This window comes from Leucoraja erinacea, chromosome 17 (genome assembly GCF_028641065.1).
Source record: "Leucoraja erinacea ecotype New England chromosome 17, Leri_hhj_1, whole genome shotgun sequence".
NCBI classification, from domain to species: domain Eukaryota; kingdom Metazoa; phylum Chordata; class Chondrichthyes; order Rajiformes; family Rajidae; genus Leucoraja; species Leucoraja erinaceus.
The window spans coordinates 19425332-19452031 of record NC_073393.1 but is presented as its reverse complement, the minus strand read 5'-3'; the positions used below and the strand labels follow the sequence as shown (position 1 = coordinate 19452031).

The following is a 26700-nucleotide window of genomic DNA, read 5'->3' as shown; positions in this document are numbered from 1 at the left end:
AAGATGAGGAGGAATTTCTTCTGCCAGAGGGTGGTGAATCTGTGGAATTCATTGTTGCAGATGGGTGTAGAGGCCAGGTCTTTGGGTATTTATAAAGCGGAGATTGATAGGTTCTTAGTTAGTAAGGGTGTCAAAGGTGATGGGGAGAAGGTAGAAGAATGGGGTTGAGGAGGTTGAGAGGGAAAAATGGCAGAGTGGATTGGATGGGCCTAACGGCTTAATTCCTATGTCTTATGAATTTATGTAAATAAACAAGAGCAGAGAAGCAGAGGATTTTGAAGTCCATGTCCTTCAATTCTTGTAAGTGACAGGGGATGTAGATAAAATGATCAAGGCAAATATGAAATATTTCCCTTTATTTATTGCGACAGAGTGTCTGTCAGGAAGGCAGCCCTTGTGATCTCAGGTGTTTCTGCTCATGCCCTTGCTGATCAATCAGTCAGTCCAGGCTCCAACCAATCATGGCATGACAATGCAATCAAGGTCTCCTGGTTATCCTCCAAAGCTATCTTTAGCTTCTTCCACTGCAAGTTATTTGCTTTCAACCAGTTCAGTTGCAGCACAGGGGATGCATTGAATAGGAGATATGCAAAGATGTAAAAACAGACACTAAGATGTACAAGCATCTTAATCTGTTAACATGTTCAAAAAATGCTGTAGCAATTAGCAACAAAGTGCTCCTAATACGATAAAATTGTAATGGAATGAGAATTCATTAATTAACTTCTCTATTGTATGCTTGTTGGAATTTGTGCAGTGTTCCATGATATCCCTTTGAATCCCAATGCAATCATAGTGCATCCGATTTTATTGTTATCACTTCTATCACCAAATGAGTGATTTATGTGCCTCTTTCTGCAGAATTTCCTAATAAACCCTTCTATTGTTTATGTGTAGGAAGGAACTGCAGATGCTGGTTTAAACCGAAGATAGACGCTCAGCGACTCTGCAGAAAAGGAATGGGTGACGAAGAAGGGTCTCGACCCGAAACATCATCCATTCCTTCTCTCCAGAGCTGCTGCCTGTCCTGCTGAGTTACTCCAGCTTTTTGTGTCTATCTTCTATAGTTTATAATGGTTACAGTAAATGCATGTTCTCTGCTGGCAAAAATGTTACACTGCAGGCAGTTCTACAGTACTTACTGTCTAACCAGTGTTTTGTGCAGCTCCTCTGCCAATGACATATCTCTCCCAGATGATCTCAATGCCTTTTGCACCCATTTTGAACAGGCAAACATAGTTCCACCATGGCATGTCACCCCATGCTCCGCTGGCTCTGTCCCATACATCTGGGTCCCAGAAATTTGATCTACTTTCACAAGGGTAAGCTCTGGGAGAGCAACCAACCCAGATGGGGACCAAGAATGGATTCTGAAATCGTATACCAATCAACAGCATAATCTTTGTCTACATCTTCAACCTTCCAATTTAATTATCTATTAGCCCCATTTGCACCCAGATCAACAACATTGGAACTCCTCAATGGTGTGTGCTCAGTTCCCTGCTCTGTTCCCTGTACAACCAGGACTGTGTGACCAATTATGGCACCAATCCAATCTTTAGGTTTGCCTTTAGTTTTTATTTGCACTACTTCGGATTGAACTGCAATCTTTGATCCATACTGCTGCTTTGCTTTCATCATTGCATTTATTGTCATATCTGCCATTATCATGTATCCTGTGAGCTTCATTTGATAATAAGTGTTATCGTACCTTGGTATATATGACAATAAATGTATCTGATCTGATCTAAAGATGCAACATAATGTCACAACTTTTATATGCTGCATCTGGATCTTTGAAGCCTAGCATGCCATATGCATTCTTCACTATCCTATAGACCTGTGTTTATTACTTTTCAGGATCTATAATTTGAACCCTTCACACACTACCTTCATACACTACCATTTACTGCATATGTCCTACACATACTTGACTTCCTTTTGTTAGTCTGTTGCAAATTCTGTGTTGCATGGTACTTGCAGCAATATATACTGACCCTTTATCAGAACTCATTCTGTTTTTTATATGCACTTAAATTTAATAAGTCTCCAGGTTATTTACTTATTTACAGAGTTTGGTGGAATTTTTCCCCTTGAAATCAAACATTTCTATCATATTTTATGGTATCAGCTTAAATGACCTTACCTAACTTGAAAATTGTCTTTAGTTTAAAACAATTTTCCACTGCCCTGAACACTAAATTAGTATTCCTGTGCAACAAAAAAAAGTACTATCTCATGACAGGCTTTATACATTTTTTTTTTAGTAAACAGCAGATCAAGAAGGTGAATACGCTGCAATCATTAAAATTTGGTTGTTGCTTTGATAAAACATAATAGGCAACTGAGACTGTATGAATTAGTATGTGTTGAATCCTGCAATTATTTTTGAAAGCCACAACGTCTATCTACCTAAACATATTTTCTAAAAGGAGGAAAGAAGCTGCGAGAATGACAGATGCACATGAAATCCCACATGTGAAGCAATTAGTGTCTTTATCGAGCAATTTCCCTTGTTAATTACTGCAAATGACTTACCATTCTGGCCGTGACGTTGGCTGGGATAAGTGACTCGTTAGAGAGGCAGATGGTCTTGGGGACATCGGTCAGTACACGGATCTTTCCCCAGTCGATCTGTGTAGCAGTAACATAGACTACCGGCCCCTCACCTATGCAGGATAATTGGATTCGCTAGTTTGAAAAAATGAAAGAGAAAATATTGTGTCAGGTTAATAGATGGTTGGCACTGAGTTATTATAAGTATAGACAGTGAGAATTACATTTACTTACAATTACCCAACATGAAAGTTATAGAAACTGGTCAATTAGCCCTTGAAGCACAAAATAATCCGCAGGACCCAAAGGACCATTGATGTATCACAGGGATCTAGGCATGCAAGCTCTTAGCTCCCTAAAATGTGCCAACACTAGGGTATAAGATGGTAAAGAAGGGGAATACCGTGCTTGCTTTCATCTGTCAGTGCATTGAATATAATAGTTGGCAAGTCATGTTGCAGCTGAATCAAAATGTTGTTAGACCAGATTTGGAGTATTGCATGCAGTTCTGGTTGCCACATTGCAGGAAGGATGTTGATGCTCTGGTGAGCGTGTGAAAGAGATTCACCAGGGTATTGCCTGGATTGGAGTGTATTGGCTAGAAGGAGAGATTAGTCAGAGGGTTGATATTGTATTTTTTCCAAGGTGATATGTCGAACAATAGTGGACATAGGTTTATGGTGAAACAGGGAGAGTTGAACAGAGATTTGTAAGGCAGGTTTATTTTTGCACAGAGAGTGGTAGATGCCTCGAACACACTAACAGGGGAGGTAGTAGTGGAAGCAGATCCAATAGCAACATTTAAGAGGCATTTAGACTGGCATTTGAACAGGCAGGGAATGGAGAGATATACAAGATCTCTAGGGAGTTGGGATTAGTTAAGTTTCAAACACATGGTAGGCTTAAGGGCCAGTCCCTCTACTGTACTGTTCTATATTCTACATTCTAATGCATCCACATAACACACTCAGGGTAAAAAAAGAGGGGGAATAGGACTAACTGGATTTCTCAGATAAAAATCCAATCAGGAAAATGGGCTTATGACTTTCTGTGGCATAATAGTACTATAATTCTCTGAGTCTCCCCTCATTTTCCTTCATCTTATTTAAGAGCATGGTTTTCTATTCCTTTTCACCCACAAACTCGTATCTAGCTATCCTTCACCTCAACAGGTCTTCATTTGGGAACTTAAGACCACAATAAATTGCAGAGAGCCCAGTCCATCACACAGAACAAATTCCCCATTATTGACCCCATCTACATTTCATGCTCTCAGTAAAGCAGACAAGATCATCAAGGACCTGTCCCATCCAGGTCATTCCTTCTTCTCCTCGCTCCCATCGGGCAGAAGATACAGAAGCTTGAAAATGCATGCCGCCAGACGCAGGAATAGCTCTTACTCTCTTTTATCAGGCTTCTGAATGGTCCTTCCAGAAACTCACTACAAATACCAATTATAAATCTAAGCCCAAACCTAAATAAAAAAGATGCTGCTTTATATCAAAGATAGATTAAAATTGCAGGAGTAACTCAGCGGGTCAGACAGCAAATCTGGAGAAAATGGATAGGTGATCTTTCAGGTTGGTACCCTGCTTCACACTATATGTATTTGGATAGACAAGGTTTAACTTGGGATAGTCAGCATTGTTTTGTACGCGAATATGATTGAGTTTTTTGAAGAGGTAACCAAGAAATTTGACAAGTGCAAAAGCCATAGATGTTGTCTATGTGGACTTCAGCAAAGCCGGTGAAAATGTTTAGGAAATGGTAGGAAACAGGGATCGCTAATTTTCAGACTAGAGGTTTGTAACTGGTAATGGGCCTCAAATATCAGTGCAGGGCCCATTGATGTTTGTCATCAATATGAACAATTTGGCTGAGAATGTACAAGGCATGATTAGTAAGTTTGCAGATGACACAAAAATAGGTGTTAATGTAATTTGTGAAGATGGTTGTCAAGAATTACAATGGGATATTGATCAGCTGGTCAAGCAGGCCGAGAAATGGTTAATGGATTTTATTTCTGATAATTTTGAAGTGTTGTATTTACCAAATACAATTCTTGGAAATACTTTAGCAATACCATGTGCATCACCATATGGTCTATGGCACTACATTGGCAAGTATTGGATCATATTGATACATCTGCCTACAGATGTTGGACAAAGATCAGGCACTGAATCACAGACCACATCTCCATTTGAAATCTTTCTACTTAAGATTATATTGTTAGCAGAAAAAACTCACAAGAGGGAATTGACTTTTGCCGAATATTGCAATAGACAGTTCTATGTTCTTTTCTGCAAGGCTCTGTACCTCCACTAATAACGGAACCTCCACAATTGAGCAAGGGTCAATAATTCCACAAGGCTTGAGACTGGAATAACTCACACCCTGCTCATCATCCAACTCCTGTGGAAAGAAAACACAAAAACAAGTCAAATATCCAAATCGAGTTTCCACGTACTGGATCACTGAAGTAGGATGTAAAAACAATCATTAAAAATACTTGCATGATAAAACAAAGTAATACTCTCAGACTAAACTCAATCACTTTTTGTGAACAGTTGCTCAGCAGAGAAGGAGTATAAACATTCGAATATGGACACAGGCAGGGACACTCCTGATGTGCAGGCCCGGCTTGGAAGACATAGGCGTCGTGCCTGCAGACATGCTGGAGTGAAGCGAGTGATCGAGGTGAGGTGGTCAGGTCGGAGCCCCCAAGATTGAGTTGGGCTCCTAGATCCCCGCGGATGAGGTAATGGGTTACAGCCCCAATGTCGGTTTGGGCCGGGCTGAGGACAAGTTTGGCTTGGAGCCTCAAGGTCAGGCCGAGGACAGGGTTGAGCAGTGGATGGGGTCGGGCCCAGGTCGGAATCTCTAGGTCGGGCCACGGTGGATGTGCCAAATCACCGAGAACTAATGGGGACCCGACATGGGGGGGATGAAGAAGGGATGTGAACCTGTGGTAACTTTGTCGACGCCTTTGTGGTGACTCTTTTGTGTATTTTGCATGCATAAATAAAGAATTTCACTGCACCTAACATTAAAGTATCATAAAGTATCATCATCATCATGAACGTTGGTGGAATGGATCACTTTCATATATTTGACATTCATATGTTCCCACACAACAGGCTTTGTCTTGTACATTCTCATAGAGTTCTGCGGCACAAAAACAGACTGCCAGGTCCCATTTACTGGCAATTATTATCCAGATTATAAACAATCTCTGGAAGAAAAAAATCACCTCAAGATCTCCTCCTAACAATCACCTTATATAAAAACAAAAGAAAAGGCAGATGCTGGAATGTTGAGCAAAACACAAAGTGGCGGAGGGACTCAGCGAGTCAGGTAACATCTGAGGAGGGAATGAACAAACGATGTTTTGAGTTGGGACCCTCCTTCAAACAACCAGGAAATATGGTAGGTCAGAGCACGTGTTTAGCAAATGGTCGCATAATCTACGCTTGGTTTCACTGATGTAGAGGTTACATCGGAGCACCAAATATAATGACGAGGTTTGAAAAGGTGCATGTGAATCTCTGTCTCACCTGATAGAGCTGCTGGGCTTCCTGAATGGAAGTGAGAGAGCGTACAGATAAGTGTTACATTTCCTGCAATCGCAGAGTGATTTGCACAATTTACGCATATTGGAGGAACAGCACCTCACATTTCGTTTGAGCTGCTACAACCTAGCAGTGTGAAAATGGATTTCTCTAACTTCAAGTAACCCTTGCATCCCCCCCTCTCTCCATCCCTCCCCCACCCAAGTCGTACTAGCTTCAAAGTCGTATTGTTGAGTCTCGTTGTCTGCGACTCGTTTTCATCTAGCCCATACCTAACAATGGCCTGTTTCTTTTATCATCTTTCCCTTTTTGCATCTTTCATTCATTGGTTCTATATCTCTCAATATTACAGTCTATATCTCTCATTTCCTTTTCCCCTAAATCTCAGTCTGATGAAGGGTCTCAACTCGAAACGTTACCTATTCCTTTTCTCCAGAGATGCTGACCCGTCGAGTTACTCCAACTTTTTGTGTCAATCTCCGGTTTAAACCAGCATCTGCAGTTACTTCCTACACATGACAAAGGGTGGTATTACTACTGTACATATTTTGTACCACCATCATCAAAAACCAAGCAGATGAGGTAAACGACAGCAGACTCATGAAATACAGAACATAGAACAGTAAAGCAAAGACCCACCATGTCTCTCCCTGAAATGATGCCAATCTAACTAATCCCTTTTCCTACACACAGTCTATATACCTCCCTGGCAGCCCATTCCAGGCACCTACTACTCTCTGTATAAAAACATCTAGCCTCACAAAACCTTTCCCCTCTCACTTTGAACCTATGCCCTTTGGTATTTGACATTTCAACCCTGAATGAAAGACTCTAATTATATACATTATCCATGCCCTTGACAATAGGTGCAGTAGTAGGCTATTTGGCCCTTCGAGCCAGCACCGCCATTCAATGTGATCATGGCTGATCATCCCCAATCATTACCCAGTTCCTGCCTTCTCCCCATATCCCCTGACTCGGCTATTTTTAAGAGCCCTATCTAGCTCTCTCTTGAAAGCATTCAGAGAACCTGCCTCCACCGCCCTCTGAGGCAGAGAATCCCGCAGACTCACAACTCTCTGTGAGAAAAAGTGTTTCCTCATCTCCGTTCTAAATGGCTTACTCCTTATTCTTAAACTCTGGACCCTGGTTCTGGACTCCCCCAACATCAGGAACATGTTTCCTGCCTCTAACGTGTCCAAGCGCTTAACAATCTTATATGTTTCAATGAGATCCCCTCTCAACCTTCTAAACTCCAGAGTGTACAAGCCCAGCTGCTCCATTCTCTCAGCATATGACAGTCCCGCCATCCCGGGAATTAACCTTGTAAACCTACGCTGCACCCCCTCAATAGCAAGAATGTTCTTCCTCAAATTAGGGGACCAAAACTGCACACAATACTCCAGGTGTGGTCTCACTAGGGCTCTGTATAACTGCAGAAGGACCTCTTTGCTCCTATATTTGATTCCTCTAATAAAGGACAACATGCCATTTGCTTTCTTCACAGCCTGCTGTACCTGCATGCTTACTTTCATAGACTGATGTACAAGGACCCCCCAGATCCCCTTTTCCCAACTTGACGCCATTTAGATAGTAATCTGCCTTCCTGTTTTTGGTACCAAAGTGGCTAACCTCACATTTATCTGCATTAAACTTAATCTGCCATGCATCTGCCCACTCCCCCAACCTGTCCTAGTCACCCTGCATTCTCATAGCATCATCCTCACAGTTCACATTTCCACCCAGCTTTGTGTCATCTGCAAATTTGTTAATGTTACTTTGAATCCCTTCATCCAAATCATTGATGTATATTGTAAATAGCTGTGGTCCCAGCACCGAGCCTTGCGGTACCCCACTAGTCACTACCTGCCATTCTGAAAGGCACCCGTTAATCCCTTCTCTTTGTTTCCTGTCTGCCAACCACAGAGGGTAGTTGAGGCCACTTCCTATATTTAAGAGGGATAGATGTGGCCCTTGTTAAGGGGATCTATGGAGAGAAGGCTGTACGGGATACTGAGTTGGATGATCAGCCATTCATCCTGAATGGCGGTGCAGGCCAACGAATGGCCTACTCCTGCACCTAATTTCATGTTTCTATGTTTCTAACCACTTTCCTGTCTGCCAACTCTATCCATGTCAGCACTCTACCCTCAATACCATGTGCCCTAATTTTGCCCACTAATCTCCTAGGTGGGACCTTATCAAATGCATATTTTGATAAGACAGCTTATAGGTAGAATAAGACAACTTATTCTACCTATATACCTAATGATTTTGGTGATGGTATCCATCAGTACAACGTATTGGCATGTTTAAAAAGTTAAACATCATTAATTTATTTTCCAACCACCAGTATGTTTATTAAAGGTGTGTGCCAGTATCTTTTTGTCTGCATAAAAAACACTGCCTATTCATCTCATAATTTTATATACTTCTTTCATGTCTCCACTCAGCCTCAGATGCTTCACTGTTAAGAAATCTCTGTTCACCTATATGTAGCCGGTACATTTCATATTTTCAATTACAACAATGCCTGATGAAGCATTGCATAGTGGAGGTTCACACCAATCAGCAAACATGCACCAAGCAATGTGTTTCAGTAGGTCTCCACATTGAGTCTTTATCATTCCTGTAATGTAGACAGAATGCTCTTGTCCTCCAAATGTATTGCACATGCACTTTTCATTACATTATCTATAATGGGCTGGTTTGGGTTTTTGCCGCCTGCTTTGCATAGATCGATCATTACAATGTATTGTATAGATCCATCATTGTAATAGCAACTCATACAGGAGCATAGCTTAACCAGCACAGAGTCAAGGTCCATACTGCCTTTTATTTGTTATTCATTCCCAGGATGTGGTGTTAATCACAAATCTCTAACTGCCCCTTAATTGAGGAAGCATTTAAGAGTCAGCTCAAGCGTGCTTCTGGAGTCACATAAGGGCCAGAACTGATAATAATAATTGCAGACTTTCTTCTCTGAAGAGAATTATTAACTCAGATGGGTTTTTACAATAATCTAGTGTTTCACAGTTATCGTAAGTGAAAAAAGTATTTTTTAAATTCAAGAATTTTATCTAATTACTTGAAATTACTTGAATTGCCAAATTGCCACCGTGGGTTGAAACTTGTAGTCTAGATCAATGATCTTCAGATAACAGATACCTATGGATGGGCGGGAGCTGGACAAATAGCAAGGCTACCCTGCTATTTGTCCAGAGGTGTCTGTTATGACACTGCTTCAAGTGAAACAATAACAGTTTCATCAATGCAATTACAAATTTACCAATTTCTTTACTTGTATGGATTTCTGAGTGTTTACTCATCAATCAAAATATTTTAAAGGTTCCATTAGATCAGCATGAATGAGAATCATCTTTAATACAGTTGTTAATGATGAAGCATTATCTGTTGTTCCTTTGGGTCTATTAACCATCCAAACTGACTTCCATCTTAAGGCAATGAACCTTTTAAAATGTGAATGTACAGACTTTATTTTTTCATTTCTATCATTTAGGTTTGAGGAATAATCTGCTACATACCCATCGATGAGGTTAACTTTGTGCCACCGTGACACATATTTCACTACAGACAAAATGGTTGAGATTGTCATCAGCATTCAGACGTGAGACCCACTGCTACTTCTGCACAGTGGAACAGGAACAATTGCCTCCTGTGATAGGACAGTGGTTAATGAATGGTGGAAGATGCTGTAGCGGGTTTTCCACTTACTGTATACTCCATGAATGTGCATGCACTTGTATGAGTCTCTGTGTGTGTGTGTGTGTGTGTGTGTGTGTGTGTGTGTGTGTGTGTGTGTGTGTGTGTGTGTGTGTGTGTGTGTGTGTGTGTGTGTGTGTGTGTGTGTGCGCGCGCAGGTTTTGTGTTTGCAGGTTTGTACGTGTGTACAGGTTTGTATGTGTGTACAGGTTTGTATGTGTGTGCAGGTATGTGTGTATGCAGGTTTGCGTGGGTGTGCAGGTTTGTATGTATGCATATGCATTATGTATGCAAGTGTTGCTCTGTGTGCAAATGTTGCTGTGTGTGCATGTGTTGCTGCGTGTGCATGTCTGTGTGCACATGTTTGTGCGTTTGTTTGTTTGCACGTGCTAGGATCCCCTGAACACCAACATTTTCCAGTCTCTCACCATTTATATGGCACTTCTGCTTTATCTGCCAAAGTGGATGAGCACAGTTTGCATCTACTACATCATCTCCCATTAACCTGCCCAGCAAACATCCAGGTATCCTCACAACTCATAATGACACCTGATTTTGTAAAATCCAGTACAGTCTTTGGAATGCATCTTCCCTGATCCTTCATCCACTCTTTTACTCCATTTACTCCCAGGATTATTAAACCAAGCCAGGCAATAAGACAGATAAATGCATGGTTTAGAGTGATAGGAGTGAGGGTGCCATTGCAGTGGTGGGAATAATATTCCGCTGGCACTCTCTCAACCAAAACTGTCAGGGATAAACATCCGAGCAAATAAGCACTTAATATAATATAGTCAGTGGCGGACTGGCCAGGGTGTCAGCTTGCCGGATGGCAAGTGGGCCCCTACTGAAGTGGGCCCCCTATATCAAGTGGGCCCCTGATGAAGTGGGCCCCCTATATCAAGTGGGCCCCTGATGAAGTGGGCTCCCTTTGTCTCCTGGCAACCAATATTTTTAGACCCAGTCCGCTACTGAATAAAGTCATGGCAGTGTTCAAGTGAAAGGAAGAGTTAAAGATTCAAAGTGAAAGGGCAAGACAACAGAGCAAAGTAGCTGTTTGGGGTGATAAGCAGAGTGAGACAGAAAGCGAAATGGGATTCAGCAGTCATAGTGCATCAGGAAACAAAGTCAATTCAAAGAAAATTGTTAATACTAAAGACACTGTATCTGATATATTGAAGTATTCATTGCAAAATAGACAAACTAATGACATAAATCGAAATGTAATGCATTTAACTGATAGCAATTACTGAACCCTGATTGCATAGTGACCAAGGTTAGAATTAAATATTTCAGTGTACCAGGTGCTTGAAATATAAAACGACAGAGGCGGGTGTGAAGTAGAATAATAATGAACTATGTAAGAGCATAAGTGAGGAGTGATTTTAGCCTAGTAGTACAGAGAGCAGAACGCATACATAGATATAAAAGACAACAAAGGAAACACAAAGTGTGAGAGTAACTCAGCAGGGCAGGTAGCATCTCTGGAAACCATGGTAGGTGACAGTTCGGGCCGGGTCCCTTCTTCAGAAAGATTGGGGGGGATTGGGGGGGAGAAAGCTGGAAGAATGGAGAGGCAGGAGAAAACATGTCAGGTAATAGGTGGATAGAGGCAAAGAGGGTTTTTGATAAGCAGATGGTTGGAACAAAGGCCAGAGATAAAAGCAGAAGATATGAGGCAGGATTGCAGAGTATGAATTGTGAAGACAAAGGGAAGAAACAAGCAGGAGGTAGGCAGGGGGCAGTGAGAAAGGAGAAATAGGTCAGAGGCCAGGTGCAACCAGAAGGGGGGGAGAAGCATGGGAGTTAGTTAGAGGTTACCTAAAATTGGTGAATTCAATGTTCATAACGTTGGGTTGTGAACTACCCAAGGTATAAGGTGCTTTTCCTCCAGTTTACGTGGGACCTCGCTCTGGCAATGGAAGATGTCCAGGACAGAAAAATCAGTATGGAAATGGGAAGGAGAGTTAAAATGGTTCACAACCAGGAGGTCAAGTATCAAGTATCCTTTATTGTCATTCAGACATTTCAGTCTGAATGAAATTTCGTGCTTTGCAGTCATCACATAGAATAAAATGACAAAACACACAATAAACACAGATTTAACATCCACCACAGTAAGTCCACCAGGCACCTCCTCACTATGATGGAAGGCAAAAGTCTTAAAGTCCTTGGCTCTTCCCTCCTTGTTCTCCCTCTGCGCTGAGGCAATCCAGGCCTCCGATGTTGTGACCCCGCCGGGTGATGGTAAGCAAGTCCCACGGCTGAATCCGAGCTCCGTGAATGGGCCGGTTCAAACTCCGTGACCCGGGGCAGTCGAAGCTGCCGAAGCTGCCGCCCTCCAGTCCAGCGGACAAAGCTGTTGTTGCGGGAGCTCCAGAAAAACAGGTCACCACCTCCCGACAATGTCGTCCACTGGGCCCGTGGGCGAGCCTCCGAGGCTCCGAAGATCCAGTGGGCAAATCGAGTGCAACTTTTCATCGAAATGGTTGCCGAGTCTATATTTTGTCTCAACAGTGTACAGGAGACCACATTGGGAACACCAGATGCAATACATGAGGTTAGAGCTGATGCACATGAACCTCAGTCTTACCTGTCGCTCCAGCAGTAGCTTACAACCCAGGAGTATGAATAGTGAATTCTACAATTTTAGGTAACCGCTAACTATCCTCCCTCCCCCCTCTGATCAGTGAATGAGCTAGTCAGTCTGTCCAGCACTCCCAGCTCTGCTCAGCTCAACCCAGCTCCCAATTGTGGAGGCTAGGTGAGGGTGGGGGTTGAGGGGATAGAAAGCATATTGAGATGCCTTCTCTCACTCAGCAAAAGATGCCTTGCAGCAGCCAGTGAATTTATCCCTACCATCCGTCCTGCCGATCTCCCATTCATGTGTACCGAGTTTCCATAAATTGGGTATTTGAAACCTAGCGAGGACCTGCATTCGATTTATGCAATAACCACTCTGATATCAGCCCAGCTGCAATGTATTCGTGTTCAAACTCACCTGTGGAGTTATGCCATAACAAGCTGGGAGGTCATTGGTATTTTGAAGCTTTATCATGCATTGGTAGGGATAGTTGATAAAGCAGCGTCCAACATCAATATGTGGGTTAATTACCTCCACAATAGGAACGACACACCTGTGAAACAAAGGTAGGAAAAAATCGGTAAGATATCAGCCATTTATTCTGCTAGTTTGAATCAATGGTGAACAAAAAGGATCACCAATAATTTGTGGCATAGAGGCCTGAAAATTCCTTCCCACAATTCTTTACAAAACATTTTCCTGAGCCGAGCAATACCGTTAGTCAGCTTTGGATGATTTAAAATCCATCAGTTATTTATTTGTTTGGCTTTGAGAAAATACACTAATACTATAAATGCAACAAAACATTTGGCACACAGTCCACAATAATGTTTCTGTAATCAGTTGCATTCTTCCATCCTTGTTAAGCATGTGGTAGGCGTCAGCTTCAAATCATGCAGTTTTTATCCAAAATCGTCTACTAAATTACATACAAAAGAGATGATCTAAAAAATGATAGTGACTTCAATCTATATTCGTGCTTTCGCTCCAAAATCCTTCCTCAAAGACTCACTTTTCCCCAATATCGCCACCATCCCTACCCTCTTCCAAAATCACCACCACTTCCCAACTCTCTATCAAAATCCTCACCAACCCAAACCTCTGCCAAAATCCTAACCCTCTCCCAACCCCCCACCATCCCTCACCCTCTCCCAAAATGACCACCACGATACGCTCTCCCAAAATCGCTATCATCCCCCCCTCCTCTAAAATCCACACCAATCTCCTTCCTCCAAATCTCCACCATCACCTTATCCTCCTCCAAAATCCCATTCAACACCCTAATAATCCACCACGTCCCCAGACTTACATGAATACCTACCCCACTCCTTTTAAAAAATATATATCATCACCACCTCCAAAATTTCCACCTGCATACATTCCGCAAAATTATCACACTGCCTTCCCTCTCCCCCAAAATTCCCCACCTCCCAACCCTTGCCTAACATTCAATCCTCTACCACCCAATCTTCCCCTCCCTTCACTATTCAAAGACTTGGTCTAAAGACATAAGATAATTATGGTGAGATAATTATATTTTGGACTCAATCCACTGTGAAAGGTGCAAAGAACATTCCTTTCTTGCAATTTTTCATAGGTACATTGAGAGAGATTTGTAGGCAGCTGTCTGAGTGGAGATGTGACATTGTGGACCATCCAGCTTAAATTTCAGATAATGCTGATGATTCTGCAATTTCCCAGTTCATTTACAAACTTGAATACAACAACTACAATACTTGAAATGCAGTGTTCTGCAAAAAAAACAATGGCTGGGTATCTGCGAACCAAGTCATTACACTACTCAGCAAAGTGGGTTCACATCTTCTGACCCCAACACCCATATTCGCAGGATCAATGAAAAGGGAAGTTACCGTGCCAAGATGGGGGTTGCTGATACCTCCTCACCAACATTTTGCACGTCCACAACCAAGGCCGACTCGTATTTCTTTACAGTGTTGGAGCACAATGTCACCTGGAAGGAAAAATGCAAGTTTCAGGATAAGAAATCCCTGTCTAACCACAGAGTTTGGCATAATGTCACAGTCCTGGTTTGTCCACGGAAAAACTTTGCTGTAAATTACAGTGTGTGTGTGTGTGTGTGTGTGTGTGTGTGTGTGTGTGTGTGTGTGTGTGTGTGTGTGTGTGTGTGTGTGTGTGTGTGTGTGTGTGTGTGTGTGTGTGTGTGTGTGTGTGTGTGTGTGTGTGTGTGTGTGTGTGTTCGCATGCGTAACAAAAAACATACAGGTGGCAGGTTTGTTGCAGTGCTTTTATCTTCTGGTTCACAGTACAAATTTCTTGAAAAAGAAGATTTATGTCTAATATCTGAATGGGAGCTGTTGGAATAAAAATTGCATGCATCGATTAAGTATCTCAGCAGTGAACTCAAAGCCCAAGTTCTCCAGGGTGACGAAATAGCTCTTGTATGTTTGTTGAATATTCAAGATTCAAGATACATTTAATTGCCACATGTGCCAGATGGCACAGTGAAATGAAATTCCCATACAGCCATACAATAAAAATAAAGAACATAACACGCTATAGAATTTAACATAAAACATCCCCACACAGCAGAATCAAAGTTTCCCACTGTGTGGGAAGGCAACAAAGTCAGTCTCTTCCTCCACTGTTCCCCGTGGTCAGGGCCTCCCCGTGCCCTCCAGGGCCTCCCCGTGCAGCTACGGGCGGCCCGATGTCCAGGACCGCTCGCCGGGGTGATACAAGTCCGACGTCGGGGCTGCGGGACGTCCTCAGCGGCGTGGACACAGAGTCGTCCCCCTCCTACCGGAGTCGGCGGCTTCCAAAGTCCGGGTGGAGACTGCCGCTATAGGCCCTCTGCAAGGCGCCCCAGGACTCCACGATGTTGTTCAGCGCCGCCCGTGTTGGAAGCTTTCCGCACCAGAGCTCCACGATGTTGGAGCAGCGGCCCAACACTCCGGAGCTCCAAACGGCGACCCAGGTAGGCATCGCCCGCTCCGCGGTGACTCCAGCGCTGCGCCGCCGCTGTAGCAGCACTGGTCCGGTTCCTGGCAGGAAAGGCCGCTCCGATCCAGCTGGTAGGCCGCGAGGTGGGGGACGAGGACGCGACTCGGAGAAATAGTCGCGTCCCCGCCAGGAAGAGACTGGGAAACGGTTTCCCCCTTACCCTGCCCCCCTCCCCCACATAGAAAAGTTAAAGTTCCCCCCCCAAAACAAACATTGGACTAACTGAAAATAAAAAAAAGATAGAAATGACAGACAGGCTGTAGGCAGAGGCCTAGAATATAAGGTGTCCTTTGCTATTTACAGTTTGAGTTTAAGTGGTTTGGATCATGGTAGTGACATGATCAGAGGGAGTGTAAGAGAGCAGACCAGGCTTGGTCGTGATTGTTGTGTGGTTAGACATCGGTACGGCAGTATACTGACGATCGTCTCTCTCCACTTTCAGTCCCGACACAGGGTGTTGACCCAAAATGTCAACACCAAACAGGTCCGTTGGAGGCAGACACGGGTGAAATTATTATAGGCACCAAGGAAATGGCAGAAGAGTTGAATTGGTAATTCGGATCTGTCTTCACTAAGGAAGACACAAACAATCTCCCAGATGTACTGGAGGACAGAGGATCTAATGGGGGTAGAGGAACTGAAAGAAATTTTCATTAGGCGAGAAATAGTATTGGGTAGGCTAATGGGACTGAAGGATGATAAATCCCCTGGGCCTGATGGTCTGCTTCCCAGGGTCCTCAGGGAGGTAGCTCTAGAAATGATGGACGCATTGGTGATCATTTTCCAATGTTCAATAAATTCAGGATCAGTTCCTGTGGATTGGAGGATAGCTAATGTTATCCCACTTTTTAAGAAAGGAGCGAGAGAGAAAACGGGGAATTACCGACCAGTTAGCCTGACTTCAGTGGTGGGAAAGATGCTGGAGTCAATTATAAAAGAGGTAATAATGGGGCATTTGGATAGCAGTAAAAGGATTAGTCCAAGTCAACATGGATTTATGAAAGGGAAATCTCATGCTTGACTAATCTTGTGGAATTTTATGAGGATGTGACAAGTAAAATAGATGAAGGGGTGCCAGTGAATGCAATGTATCTAGACTTTCAGAAAGCCTTTGATAAGGTCCCGTACGGGAGACTGGTGACTAAAATTAGAGCACATGGTATTGGGGGTAGGGTGTTGACATGGATAGAAAATTGGTTGGCAGACCTGAAGCAAAGAGTAGGAGTGAACGGGTCCTTTTCAGATGGCAGGCAGTGGCAAGTAGAGTGCCGCAAGGCTCGGTGTTGGGGCCGCAACTGTTTACCATAGTTTAACATACCACTAGCAAGTTTGCGGATGACACAAAGTTGGGTGGCAGTGTGAACTGTGACGAGGATGTTCGGAGGTTGCAGGGTGACCTGGACAGGTTGAGTGAGTGGGCAGATGCGTGGCAGATGCAGTATAATATAGATAAATGTGAGGTTATCCACTTTGGCAGCAAAAACAAGGGGGCAGATTATTATCTCAATGGGGTTAGGTTAGGTAAGGGGGAGGTGCAGCGAGACCTGGGCGTCCTTGTACACCGGTCACTGAAAGTTGGCCTACAGGCAGTGAAGAAAGCTAATGGAATGTTGGCCTTCATAACAAGAGGATTTCAGTATAGGAGTAAAGAGGTTCTTCTGCAGTTGTATGGGGCTTTGGTGAGACCACATCTAGAGTATTGTGTACAGTTTTGGTCTCCTAATTTGAGGAAGGACATCCTTGTGATTGAGGCAGTGCAGCGTAGGTTCATGAGATTGATCCCTGGGATGGCGGGACTGTCATATGAGGAAAGATTGAAAAGACTAGGCTTGTATTCACTGGAGTTTAGAAGGATGAGGGGTAATCTTATAGAAACATATAAAATTATAAAAGGACTGGACAAGCCAGATGCAGGAAAAATTGTCCCAATGTTGGGCGAGTCCAGAACCAGGGGCCACACTTAGAATAAAGGGGAGGTCATTTAAGACTGAGGTGAGAAAAACCTTTTTCACCCAGAGAGTTGTGAATTTATGGAATACCCTGCCACAGAGGGCAGTGGAGGCTAAAAACCCTTTTTCACGGGGCGACTTGACGCAAGAGATAACCAGAGTTTAACATCGTGGGAACCTCGTGCAATAACAGTACGGCATTCGTGGACCACCGTGGACCACCGTGGCGCTAACGGCAGGTAATCGTGTAACTTGGGTACTCGGGAGAAAATTCAAACAAGCTTGAATTTCTCCAAGAGTGACTTGTACACTTGTGGTTGAGCATTGCAACATTTTATGAACGTAGTGGCCAGTGCGATATCCGTAGTAACTCTTGCGGTTACCGTGGGAACTCCTGCGAACGGTAAACCCGGAAACTGGACAGAGGGGACAGAAGGTGAGTAAAAAAGGTGTTCTCAATGTCGCCAATGGAACATGTGTCCATCGAGGACGTCCCACTTCATTGTCATTGTTGGAGAATCTTTTTAACAGGAACACGCAGAGATGGCTCCCTGAAAAGCTCAAAGAAAGGGGGTAAAGCGTGTCAGAAAGGTTTTTGCCATGCAGGAGAATGAGGAGGAGACGCAGCAAGAGAGACAGGTGGAGAGGCAACAGGAAATGCCAGAGATAACACTGCCTGTGGGCTCCTTGGAGCAGGGAGAGGGTGAGCAAGGTAGATTTCAGATTGCCTCCCCGGTAGCCGTTGTAGGAATAGCCTCTACAGACGCTTATGTAAAGGGAAGATGGCAGAAGGTAAGGCCATATAACTTCTTCAGGAACAAGAGGGGGATCTTGTAGAATGGTACCAATTTAACGAGATTCTCTACGATAAATCCAGAGAGGATTAATGAAACAGGGAGAGAAAACGGAACCTGGCGGAGACGAAGGCTGCGGAGTATCCCGGGTGCTCATGTGAGTATATATAACGATATATCAGTTCATCAACAGGAGAACCATTTAATGTTATCCAAGATTTAAAAACATACAATACTATAGATGTAAAAGTGCTGTTTTTGCAGTTAACTTAAACTTCTCTTATAAGTCTGTCTGCGCCCTGCAGCTGCAAAGTAAAAAAGTCGCAGACAGCTTTTACACCCTCTGTGTTTGAGGTTGGAATCATGTCTCTAAGTGCCATAAAATAAATTATGACATCATTTGTGCCACGTGATGATTTAATTGCACTTGACAGTTTACAATGCTCATTCAAGATTTAACGGGAAAGCTCGGGAGACGGACAAGTCACTCGCACAAATAACAGAAATGCCGAGTACCGTGGGAACTCTTTGTCTACCCCCCCGTTATATCGTATGATATCGTGCTAGACCACGACCACTTCACTCTGGTCACATCTTGCGTCAAGTCGCCCCTTGAAAAAGCCCCATAAGTCACTGGATGGATTTAAGAGAGAGTTAGATAGAGCTCTACGGGCTAGTGGAGTCAAGGGATATGGGGAGAAGGCAGGCATGGGTTATTGATAGGGGACGATCAGCCATGATCACAATGAATGGCGGTGCTGGCTCGAAGGGCCGAATGGCCTCCTCCTGCACCTATTTTCTATGTTTCAATATTTCTATTATCTTCAACATAAATTCAATAGCCAATATCAAGTGAAATTTCACATTAGTTTATAGGGCTCTAAGATGAAGTAATGGAGTTAGAAAGTGGTGAATAATCACATCCAATCATCGTATATTCCATTCCCAACAAAGACTGAATGTATATATGATTCCTAATGAATAAAGACCTAAACAAATGAAAGAGAAGGCCACCTCTAATGGAAGTACAGGTTGAAACTCTCCAGTCCAGCAACTAACGTGGTCTAGCATATTTGGATCTGTAGTATAGATGTGTACAAATTAATTAATTCTAATTAAGATCTAACAAAGAACTAAAATGAACGAAGATCTGCACCAATCTGTATCTAATTAATCTACCAGTGCAACATTTGCAATCTTACCTGACAGCATTCCGGCTGATGGAAAGTTCGGATTAGGTGCCGTTCTCTGAACCCTTACTTGACTGAGATAGTGTATTTACTTAAAAATATGATCAGGGATAATTTCTGTGGTTCAGTCAGGTGCCAAGGATTTCGACAGGACAGTTTCAACCAGAAAACAAATGACAAAAGATATGTTGTTACCTGAATCTCCATTTCCTCTTGTGCCATGATAGTACCGCTGCTAGGATTTATACTGAATTCTTTGGGTTTTGCTCCATACCCAAGCTTTGCCCAAGAAATTATTCTTCTCTCTTCTGAGGCCTGAGTGACATTTGCTCTAACGACATCAGCAGTTCCATCACCAGGGACCCACAAATTAAATACCATTGGTACAATGGAAGTGTTGGTAAGGCGACATGATATAGTGCTGGGAAAACCTGAAATTTGGGGATAAAGAAAGATCTATTAAAAAGTATGCAGATGCAATTACACCATGCACCAAGTTGAGCTATAAATTACTCCAAACATAATTCATTGAGAAGTTTCTTAATAACTGGTAGGCTTCTCATATCTCTGCAGGATTTGTTGCAAGACAGAAACTGCAATACTGACCATGTTATTTAACAGAATCAAAACCAAACTTTCAAAAGCAGTGCAGCACTTTATTTTGTGCAACGTTTAATATTTGAAGTTTATTTATCTTAATTTGCAGCTGTAAGCTTAGCAAATGTAAACTGTTCAAATCTAATACTGGGATGCCAGAATACCTGATAATCTAACAAGGCTATTGGAAATAACGTTTCGGTTGAATTAAAGGGCAGGATCTCAATATCAATTTCAATTTTCATTATCATTTTCGCCCCTCTCAACAGCTAGATAACTGCAAGACCTGATGCTGGGCTTCAACCCAAAATTTCAAATGTCTCTCTACCTCCACAGATAATGTCTGATCCACTGAGTTTGTTTTGTTTTCTCCAGACTTCATGTCTGCAGGCTCTTGTGTAATATCTACTAGAAAGACTGGTCAGGCACAGTTTCAGAAAACTTCCAGCTGGAGAAATTCAACCTGTGATTCTGAAAACAATCTGAGCCATTCAAGAGTGGGAAGGCTGATGTTCAAGCCTTGGGTGTGGTTTTTAGGGTTTTAGGGGGAAACCATACTGTGGTGAGGATGAGGGTTGTTGGCGGTAAGAGATTACCACAGAGACAATTAGCGCTTGGGCTGGGATTGAGTTTCAGGTGAGGCAGTCGTGATTTGGAATGCAGGAGAACAAAGGAAATATTTTACGGGAACCCTGGGGACAAGTTTTTAACAAAGAGGCAGTGGGTATTTGGAATGAGCTGCCAGAGAAGGTGGTTGAGGCAGGTACAATTACAACTTTTTGATTTAGTACTTGAATAGGAAAGGTTTAGAAGGACTTGACAAACACAGATTCGCTTAGATATGCATCTTGGCCATTGTTTTCTTATTTTGTATGAATCTTAAACAAATTTGCTGGTCCTTCATGACATTGTTTCTTGTGAGTTGTGCTATGTACAGATTGCAATGATCCCGATGAGCCGATCTTTGCTTGGTCTCACCGATGTATAAGACGAAGATCGTCTCCCGGCAAGCTGCGCGGCCTCCTGGCAACGAAAATGTGCCCGGGAAGATTTTACCAAGTACACAGATCATGAGAGCAATGCCTATGGTTGTTTAAGAAAGCGTTTGAGAGTTGAGTATGGAATTTGAAACTTCATCAGACAGTCGGTGACACCACACCTGAAGTATTATGTTCAGTTTTTGTTACCTTGCTATAGGAAAGATGCCATTAAGCTGGAAAGAGCACAGAAAAGACTAACAAAGAAATTGCCAGTACTCAAGGTCCTGAGCTGTAGGGAGAGGATAAGTTAGCTTGGAATTTATTCATGCTCATAAATTCATAAATCATAGGAGTAGAAATAGGAAATTATGCACATCAGTGCGACTCCAACATTCAACCATGGCTGAACTATCTTTCTCTCTCAACCTCATTCCCCTGCCCTCTCCCCTTAACCTTTGACACCCTTACTAATCAAGAAGCTGTCAATTTCCACTTTAAACATTCCCAATGACTTCACCTCCACAACCGTCTACAGCAATGAATTCTACAGATTCCCCACCCTCAGGCTAAAGAAATTCCTCTTCACCTTTTTAAAGGTATGTTCTTTTATTCTGAAATTCTAAACAATATATTTTGCCTCACTGGACGTATATGGATATCAGTGGGATGATCACTTGCCCAAATTAAAGAGTTATTTGTTGCATCGAGGGAAAACAACATTCTTCTTTGTGTGAACAAACTGAATGATTGAGAAAACAACTATTTGTTTTGTATAAATGGACCTGAATAACTTAGGTTTCCTAACAATAGTATCTTGCTCATCCACAACTAATCTACATTGATTTTATAATACCTCTTCCAATGCATCAATTTGTCCAACTTAAAAAGAAATGACAGAATTGTCTCTAATGCAGAACAGCAATTTAAAGCTCATATAGATAACATATCAGTAACAATAGACTAAATAATCAATCATTTTGGCATAAAATAGATACTATTAATGGCCGGAGCCCACTGAATGACCATAAATTTGAAAATAAATGGATGCTGTCTAATAATATGTCACAAGATATTTCACTGAAAACATTATATCTATTTTACCAGGTATCTGACTAAGATGTTTAAAATCAGCTTTACCATGTGAGTGGGGACACAAGAATTTGTAGATGCTGGAATCTTGAGAAAAACACAAAAGGTGAGAGGATCTCAGTGGGTCAGGCAGCATCAGTGGAGGGATTGGACAGGTAACGTATTGAATTGCAAACTGATTGTAGTAGGGCAGAGAAAGCTGGAAAAGAGAGGTAGGTGTGTGACAAAACCTGGCAATTAATATGTGGATAGAGGTGAGAGAGATTCGACTGACAGGTGGGTAGAGTAAGTAACGAAGGCTAGAGGTGAAAAGGAGACCAAATAATGTCTGGTAAGGTGAGGTGTAGTAACATGTAAAACCAGAGAGCAGAATTTAGGTAGAAGGAGACAGGGGAGGAATAAAAGAGAAATAAGGGACTCGGGAATGGGAGATGAGTGTGTGAAGGAGAGGATAGGAGCAGGTTAACTGCAGAGGGGGAGGGGGCGCTGGGATATAGTGGGAGAAATAGGTACACGCTGGGGAGGGGGAGCACAGGAAAGAGGGAAGGGATAGGGGTTATTGAAATTTGAGAATTTGATGTTCATACCATTGGTTGTAAGCTACCCAACCAGTATATGAGGTGTTGTTCCTCCAGTTTGCATGAGGCCACACTGGCAATGGAGGAGGTCAAAGACAGAAAGGTCCGTTTGGGAATGGGAAGAGTAGTTAAAATGGTTAGTAACTTAGAGATACAGCAGGCCTCGTCAGACAGTGCGTAAGTGGTCAGCAAAACGGTTGCCTTCTCTCCACTTAGTCTTTGGCAAAATGCTTGCCTAGTCTACGCTTGTTTGACTATATACCTCCCCCTGGCTTTATGTTTCTCTCCTCTTCACTCCTTATGAGACTACTTTTTGTCTCCTTTTCACCTCTAGCTTTTGCCACATACTACACCCATCTCCCAATCAAACCCCCTGCACCTGCATTGACCTATCACTTGCCAGGCTTCATCCTGCTTCCACCTTTCTTCTCTAGCTTTCTACTCCCACCCGATCTACAATCAAAGTGTCCCGACTCAAAATGTCACCTGCCCATTCTCTCCACAGATGCTGCCTGACCCGCTGAGTTCCTCGAGCACTTTGTATTATGCCCAAGTTAGTAACAGGCTCTGAGCTTTACAGCTTACATCTTGGGAGAAATAAATCCACTTTAGGAATAACGGTACCCATTTCAAAATGCTTCATTTACATATTCTCTCTTAAATGCAAATAGCATTTAATAACACATACAACCAGTTCCTCAGATATTGAAGGGAAATATTTTGGTTAAGATTTAGAGTACCAATCATTTAATTAAGTACAAATTTAAATACTCAACAACTTTACTTTCCATTATTAAACAATGCAAAAAAAATCCTCTCCATTTCTCTTACATCCTCTTATTACTCACCATACGAAACCTCCCCAAAGTTCAGTAAAGGCAAATTGAAATTAAATGTTGGTCCAATGATACGTCCCCTGTAGAGAACATATAGCTATCAGCATGTTTTCAACAGCAGTGGGGTTAACAATTAACAATGCATCTGCTAGGAGGTCACTTAACGATTAATTCTGAGCGGTCACAATACCTGCTCTCAGCAAGTTTCAATGATAATGAATAAATGCAAGGTGAATGCGTCAATAGTGCAGTGAAACAATCTGGGCAATTTCCTTCAATTTATAACAGAGCAGCAGAAAATTTCCCTCTGCAATTGGAATCGACATTGTATAATAAATTTCATGCGAGATTACTCTCAGAAACTAATTTAAAGGGTTTATTGATAGCATGTAAAACAATGTGAAATGGCAAACCAACTGGTGGTGCTGCACAATTCACAAAATTACCTTCAAAACGATAGGTAGTTTTAAAATAACAGTGTAAGTAATCAGAACCACTTTACAAGGATATGAAATGCAATGTGCCTGTCCCATGTCTGAGATTTTTCAGGCGACTGCCGGCGACTGTCAAGTTGCCGTCAGTCGCCTGAAAAAACGGCAACTGGAATGGCGAGTGTCAGAGTGGAACACACATCGCTACCTTCACCAGCCCATTATGCAGGCGGGGGATAGGGCAAGCGGGGGGGGGAGCGCTGTCCGAGTGAAATTCACATGGTGCAAATGGGATTAGTTAGATGACCAAAAAGGTTGGCAAGGATAAAGTGGGCCCAGTGAGTATATTTGCTGTGTAGGAAGGAACTGAAGATGCTGGTTTAAACCAAAGATTAAAAAGAGATTTGAGGGGCAATTTCTTCATGCCGAGGGTGAAACATATATGGATCAAGCTGCTAGAGAAAACTGGGCAGACAGGTAAAATGGTGATATTTAAAAGACATTTAGACAGGTAAATGGATACGAAATGTTTAGAAGAATATGGGCCAAATGCATGAAAATCCTCAGCTCAGCTATAAAACCTGGTCGGCATGGACGAGTTAGTCGAAGGGCCCGTTTCCATGCTGTATGACATTTCCTGAAACCACTTGTTTGTCTTTACCCAAAGACTGCCATGAAAATACTAGCAAATTAAACTAACTGAACTACTTACTTAAAAGTAACTCTGATTGGTTTTGCGGACCCATCCACAGTAAAGTATAAGTCTTCCATGAATTCCCCAAGAATGCTGGATCTAAATGCAACATCAAATACTTGGTAATCGCCTGGCAACAGTGACCCTTCACTTGGGTTAACGCTGAACATGGCGCCTATGGGAGTGAATGCAGGAGTCAGGGTGTACACACCAACTATGTCACCCTTGTTCGCCATCAATACCTGAAAGAATAAACACAAAATGAAGAAACAACTGTTCTGCCGCAAAAATACAACATTTTAATTATTTTCTTTCAGAAAATTGGACTTTTGTGCAATAAACCACAATAATCAAGACAAAAACAGCAGTCATTTTACATCTCTTCTGAAAAGAAAGCTGTAAAGGGAGAGGCAAGACAAAGTGTTGCAGGTAATGGGTCAACATAGGAGAGGGCGTGGTTGATAAGCAGATGGTTGCAACAAAGGCTGGAGATAAGAAAGAATTGTGGTTTATGAAGATAGATGGAGGAAAGTAGCGGGGGAGGGAAGGGTGGAGGGGAGAAATAGGGGGGAGTCAGGTGGGGCACAGGGGTGGGATGGAGGTATGAGATGGGGTGTTAGTTAGAGGTTACTTAAAATTGGAGAATTTAATGTTCTGAGTGCTGAGGGAACTCTGTGACCTTTTGTGTATCCCAGTATCTGCAGTTCTTTGATTCTACAGGTCTCCTGGCAAGCCTGATAATACATTAAGCCTTTCAATACGGCATCTAATCTGCTTTGTTGTGCTGGTTATTCTATCATAATCCAACTTTGAGCAGGAGCAGTGCAAGATCTCAGACTCCAGGGAGCTTCCAAAATAATCCCCAATACCTCATCCTCACTGCACCCCACCTTTGATTCAGATTTGCCCGGTGTGCCATCCCTTGAAATGCGTTTTTAGTGTTAGGAGCCAAACTGGTGTGTGGAGACATCCAACACAATGCGGTATTGATAGCTTTCTCACTAGAGCTTTGTGGGGGAGAGGCCCTAACCAGGTGGGATTCTCAGCCATTCATCTGCGATAAAGGCAAAAGTGAATAAATGCAAGAGGTGAGCACCAATGTAAGAGGGAATGCACTCAGGAAATATGCAAAGAGGCAGAAAATACAAAGCATTGAGGAGAATGAAGGACACAAGAGTTCAGTACATGCTGTCATCTGCTGATATGAATTCTGAAACTTCGGTTTACTAACTTCATAACATCCATATCCATGGTTGCCAGTATCCATTCAACCTAAATCTGAAGCCCACGAATAACCTCCAATGAAGGAGCTGTCATCTGCATGCAAGCATGCATGCATCTGTCAGCTTTAAAATGTGTGACACAGTTCCAAATCCATCTTTAAATTCGCTGACGACACCACCATTGTTGAATGAATTACGAATTGTGATGAGTCAAAGTACAAGGGGGTGATCGATCGCCTGATTGAATGGTGGCAGAACAATAACCTTGCTCTCAACGTCAGTAAAACCAAGGAACTGATTGAGGAAAACTGAAAATTCACAATCATGTCTTCATCAACAGGTCACTGGTGAAGTGAGTCAACAACATCAAGTTCCTGGCCATGCATATCTCTGAAGATCTGTCCTGGAGCCAGCACATTGATACAATCATAAAGAAAGCCAATCAATGCCTCTAAGAAGACTAAGGAGATTCAGTGTGTTGAAAAATACTCTCTTGAACCTCTACATGTGTACAGTAGACTGGGTCCATCACAGCCTGGTTCAGCAACATAATCACCCATGAATGAAGGAGATTACAAAAAGTGATGAACACTGCTCATCCACTGACTTTCCCACCATCAAAGGAATTTTTAGGAGGAGATACCTCAAAAAGGTAGCCAGATTGGGTTGGCAGGAGTGGTCCTTTTGTACTTGGAGATGAAGACCTTTGGGGGATTTAGTAGCCAGAAGCAATTTTGACTACTCCACTAATGGGAGAGTCCAGAACCAGAGGCCATAGCCTCAGAATAAAAGGACATACCTTTAGAAAGGAGATGAGGAAGAATGTCTTTAGTCAGAGGGTTGTGAATCTGTGGAATTCATTGCCACAGACCACTATGGAGGCCAAGTCATTGGGTATTTTTAAGGCAGTGATTGACAGATACTT

General features: G+C 42.6%; 1 protein-coding gene across 1 annotated transcript in view; it reads right to left on the bottom strand.

Annotated features, from left to right (window-relative positions):
- hydin (HYDIN axonemal central pair apparatus protein) overlaps nucleotides 1-26700 on the bottom strand; it is a 341361-nt gene that overhangs the window by 247460 nt on the left and 67201 nt on the right. Inside the window, exons 12-18 of the mRNA XM_055648745.1 lie at nucleotides 24571-24794; nucleotides 23440-23507; nucleotides 19543-19778; nucleotides 14304-14404; nucleotides 12850-12985; nucleotides 4804-4968; nucleotides 2539-2691 (exon numbers count right to left, since the gene is read on the bottom strand). Of these exons, the coding sequence (XP_055504720.1) occupies nucleotides 2539-2691; nucleotides 4804-4968; nucleotides 12850-12985; nucleotides 14304-14404; nucleotides 19543-19778; nucleotides 23440-23507; nucleotides 24571-24794 (1083 nt within the window). The remainder of the gene's footprint in view (nucleotides 1-2538; nucleotides 2692-4803; nucleotides 4969-12849; nucleotides 12986-14303; nucleotides 14405-19542; nucleotides 19779-23439; nucleotides 23508-24570; nucleotides 24795-26700) is intronic.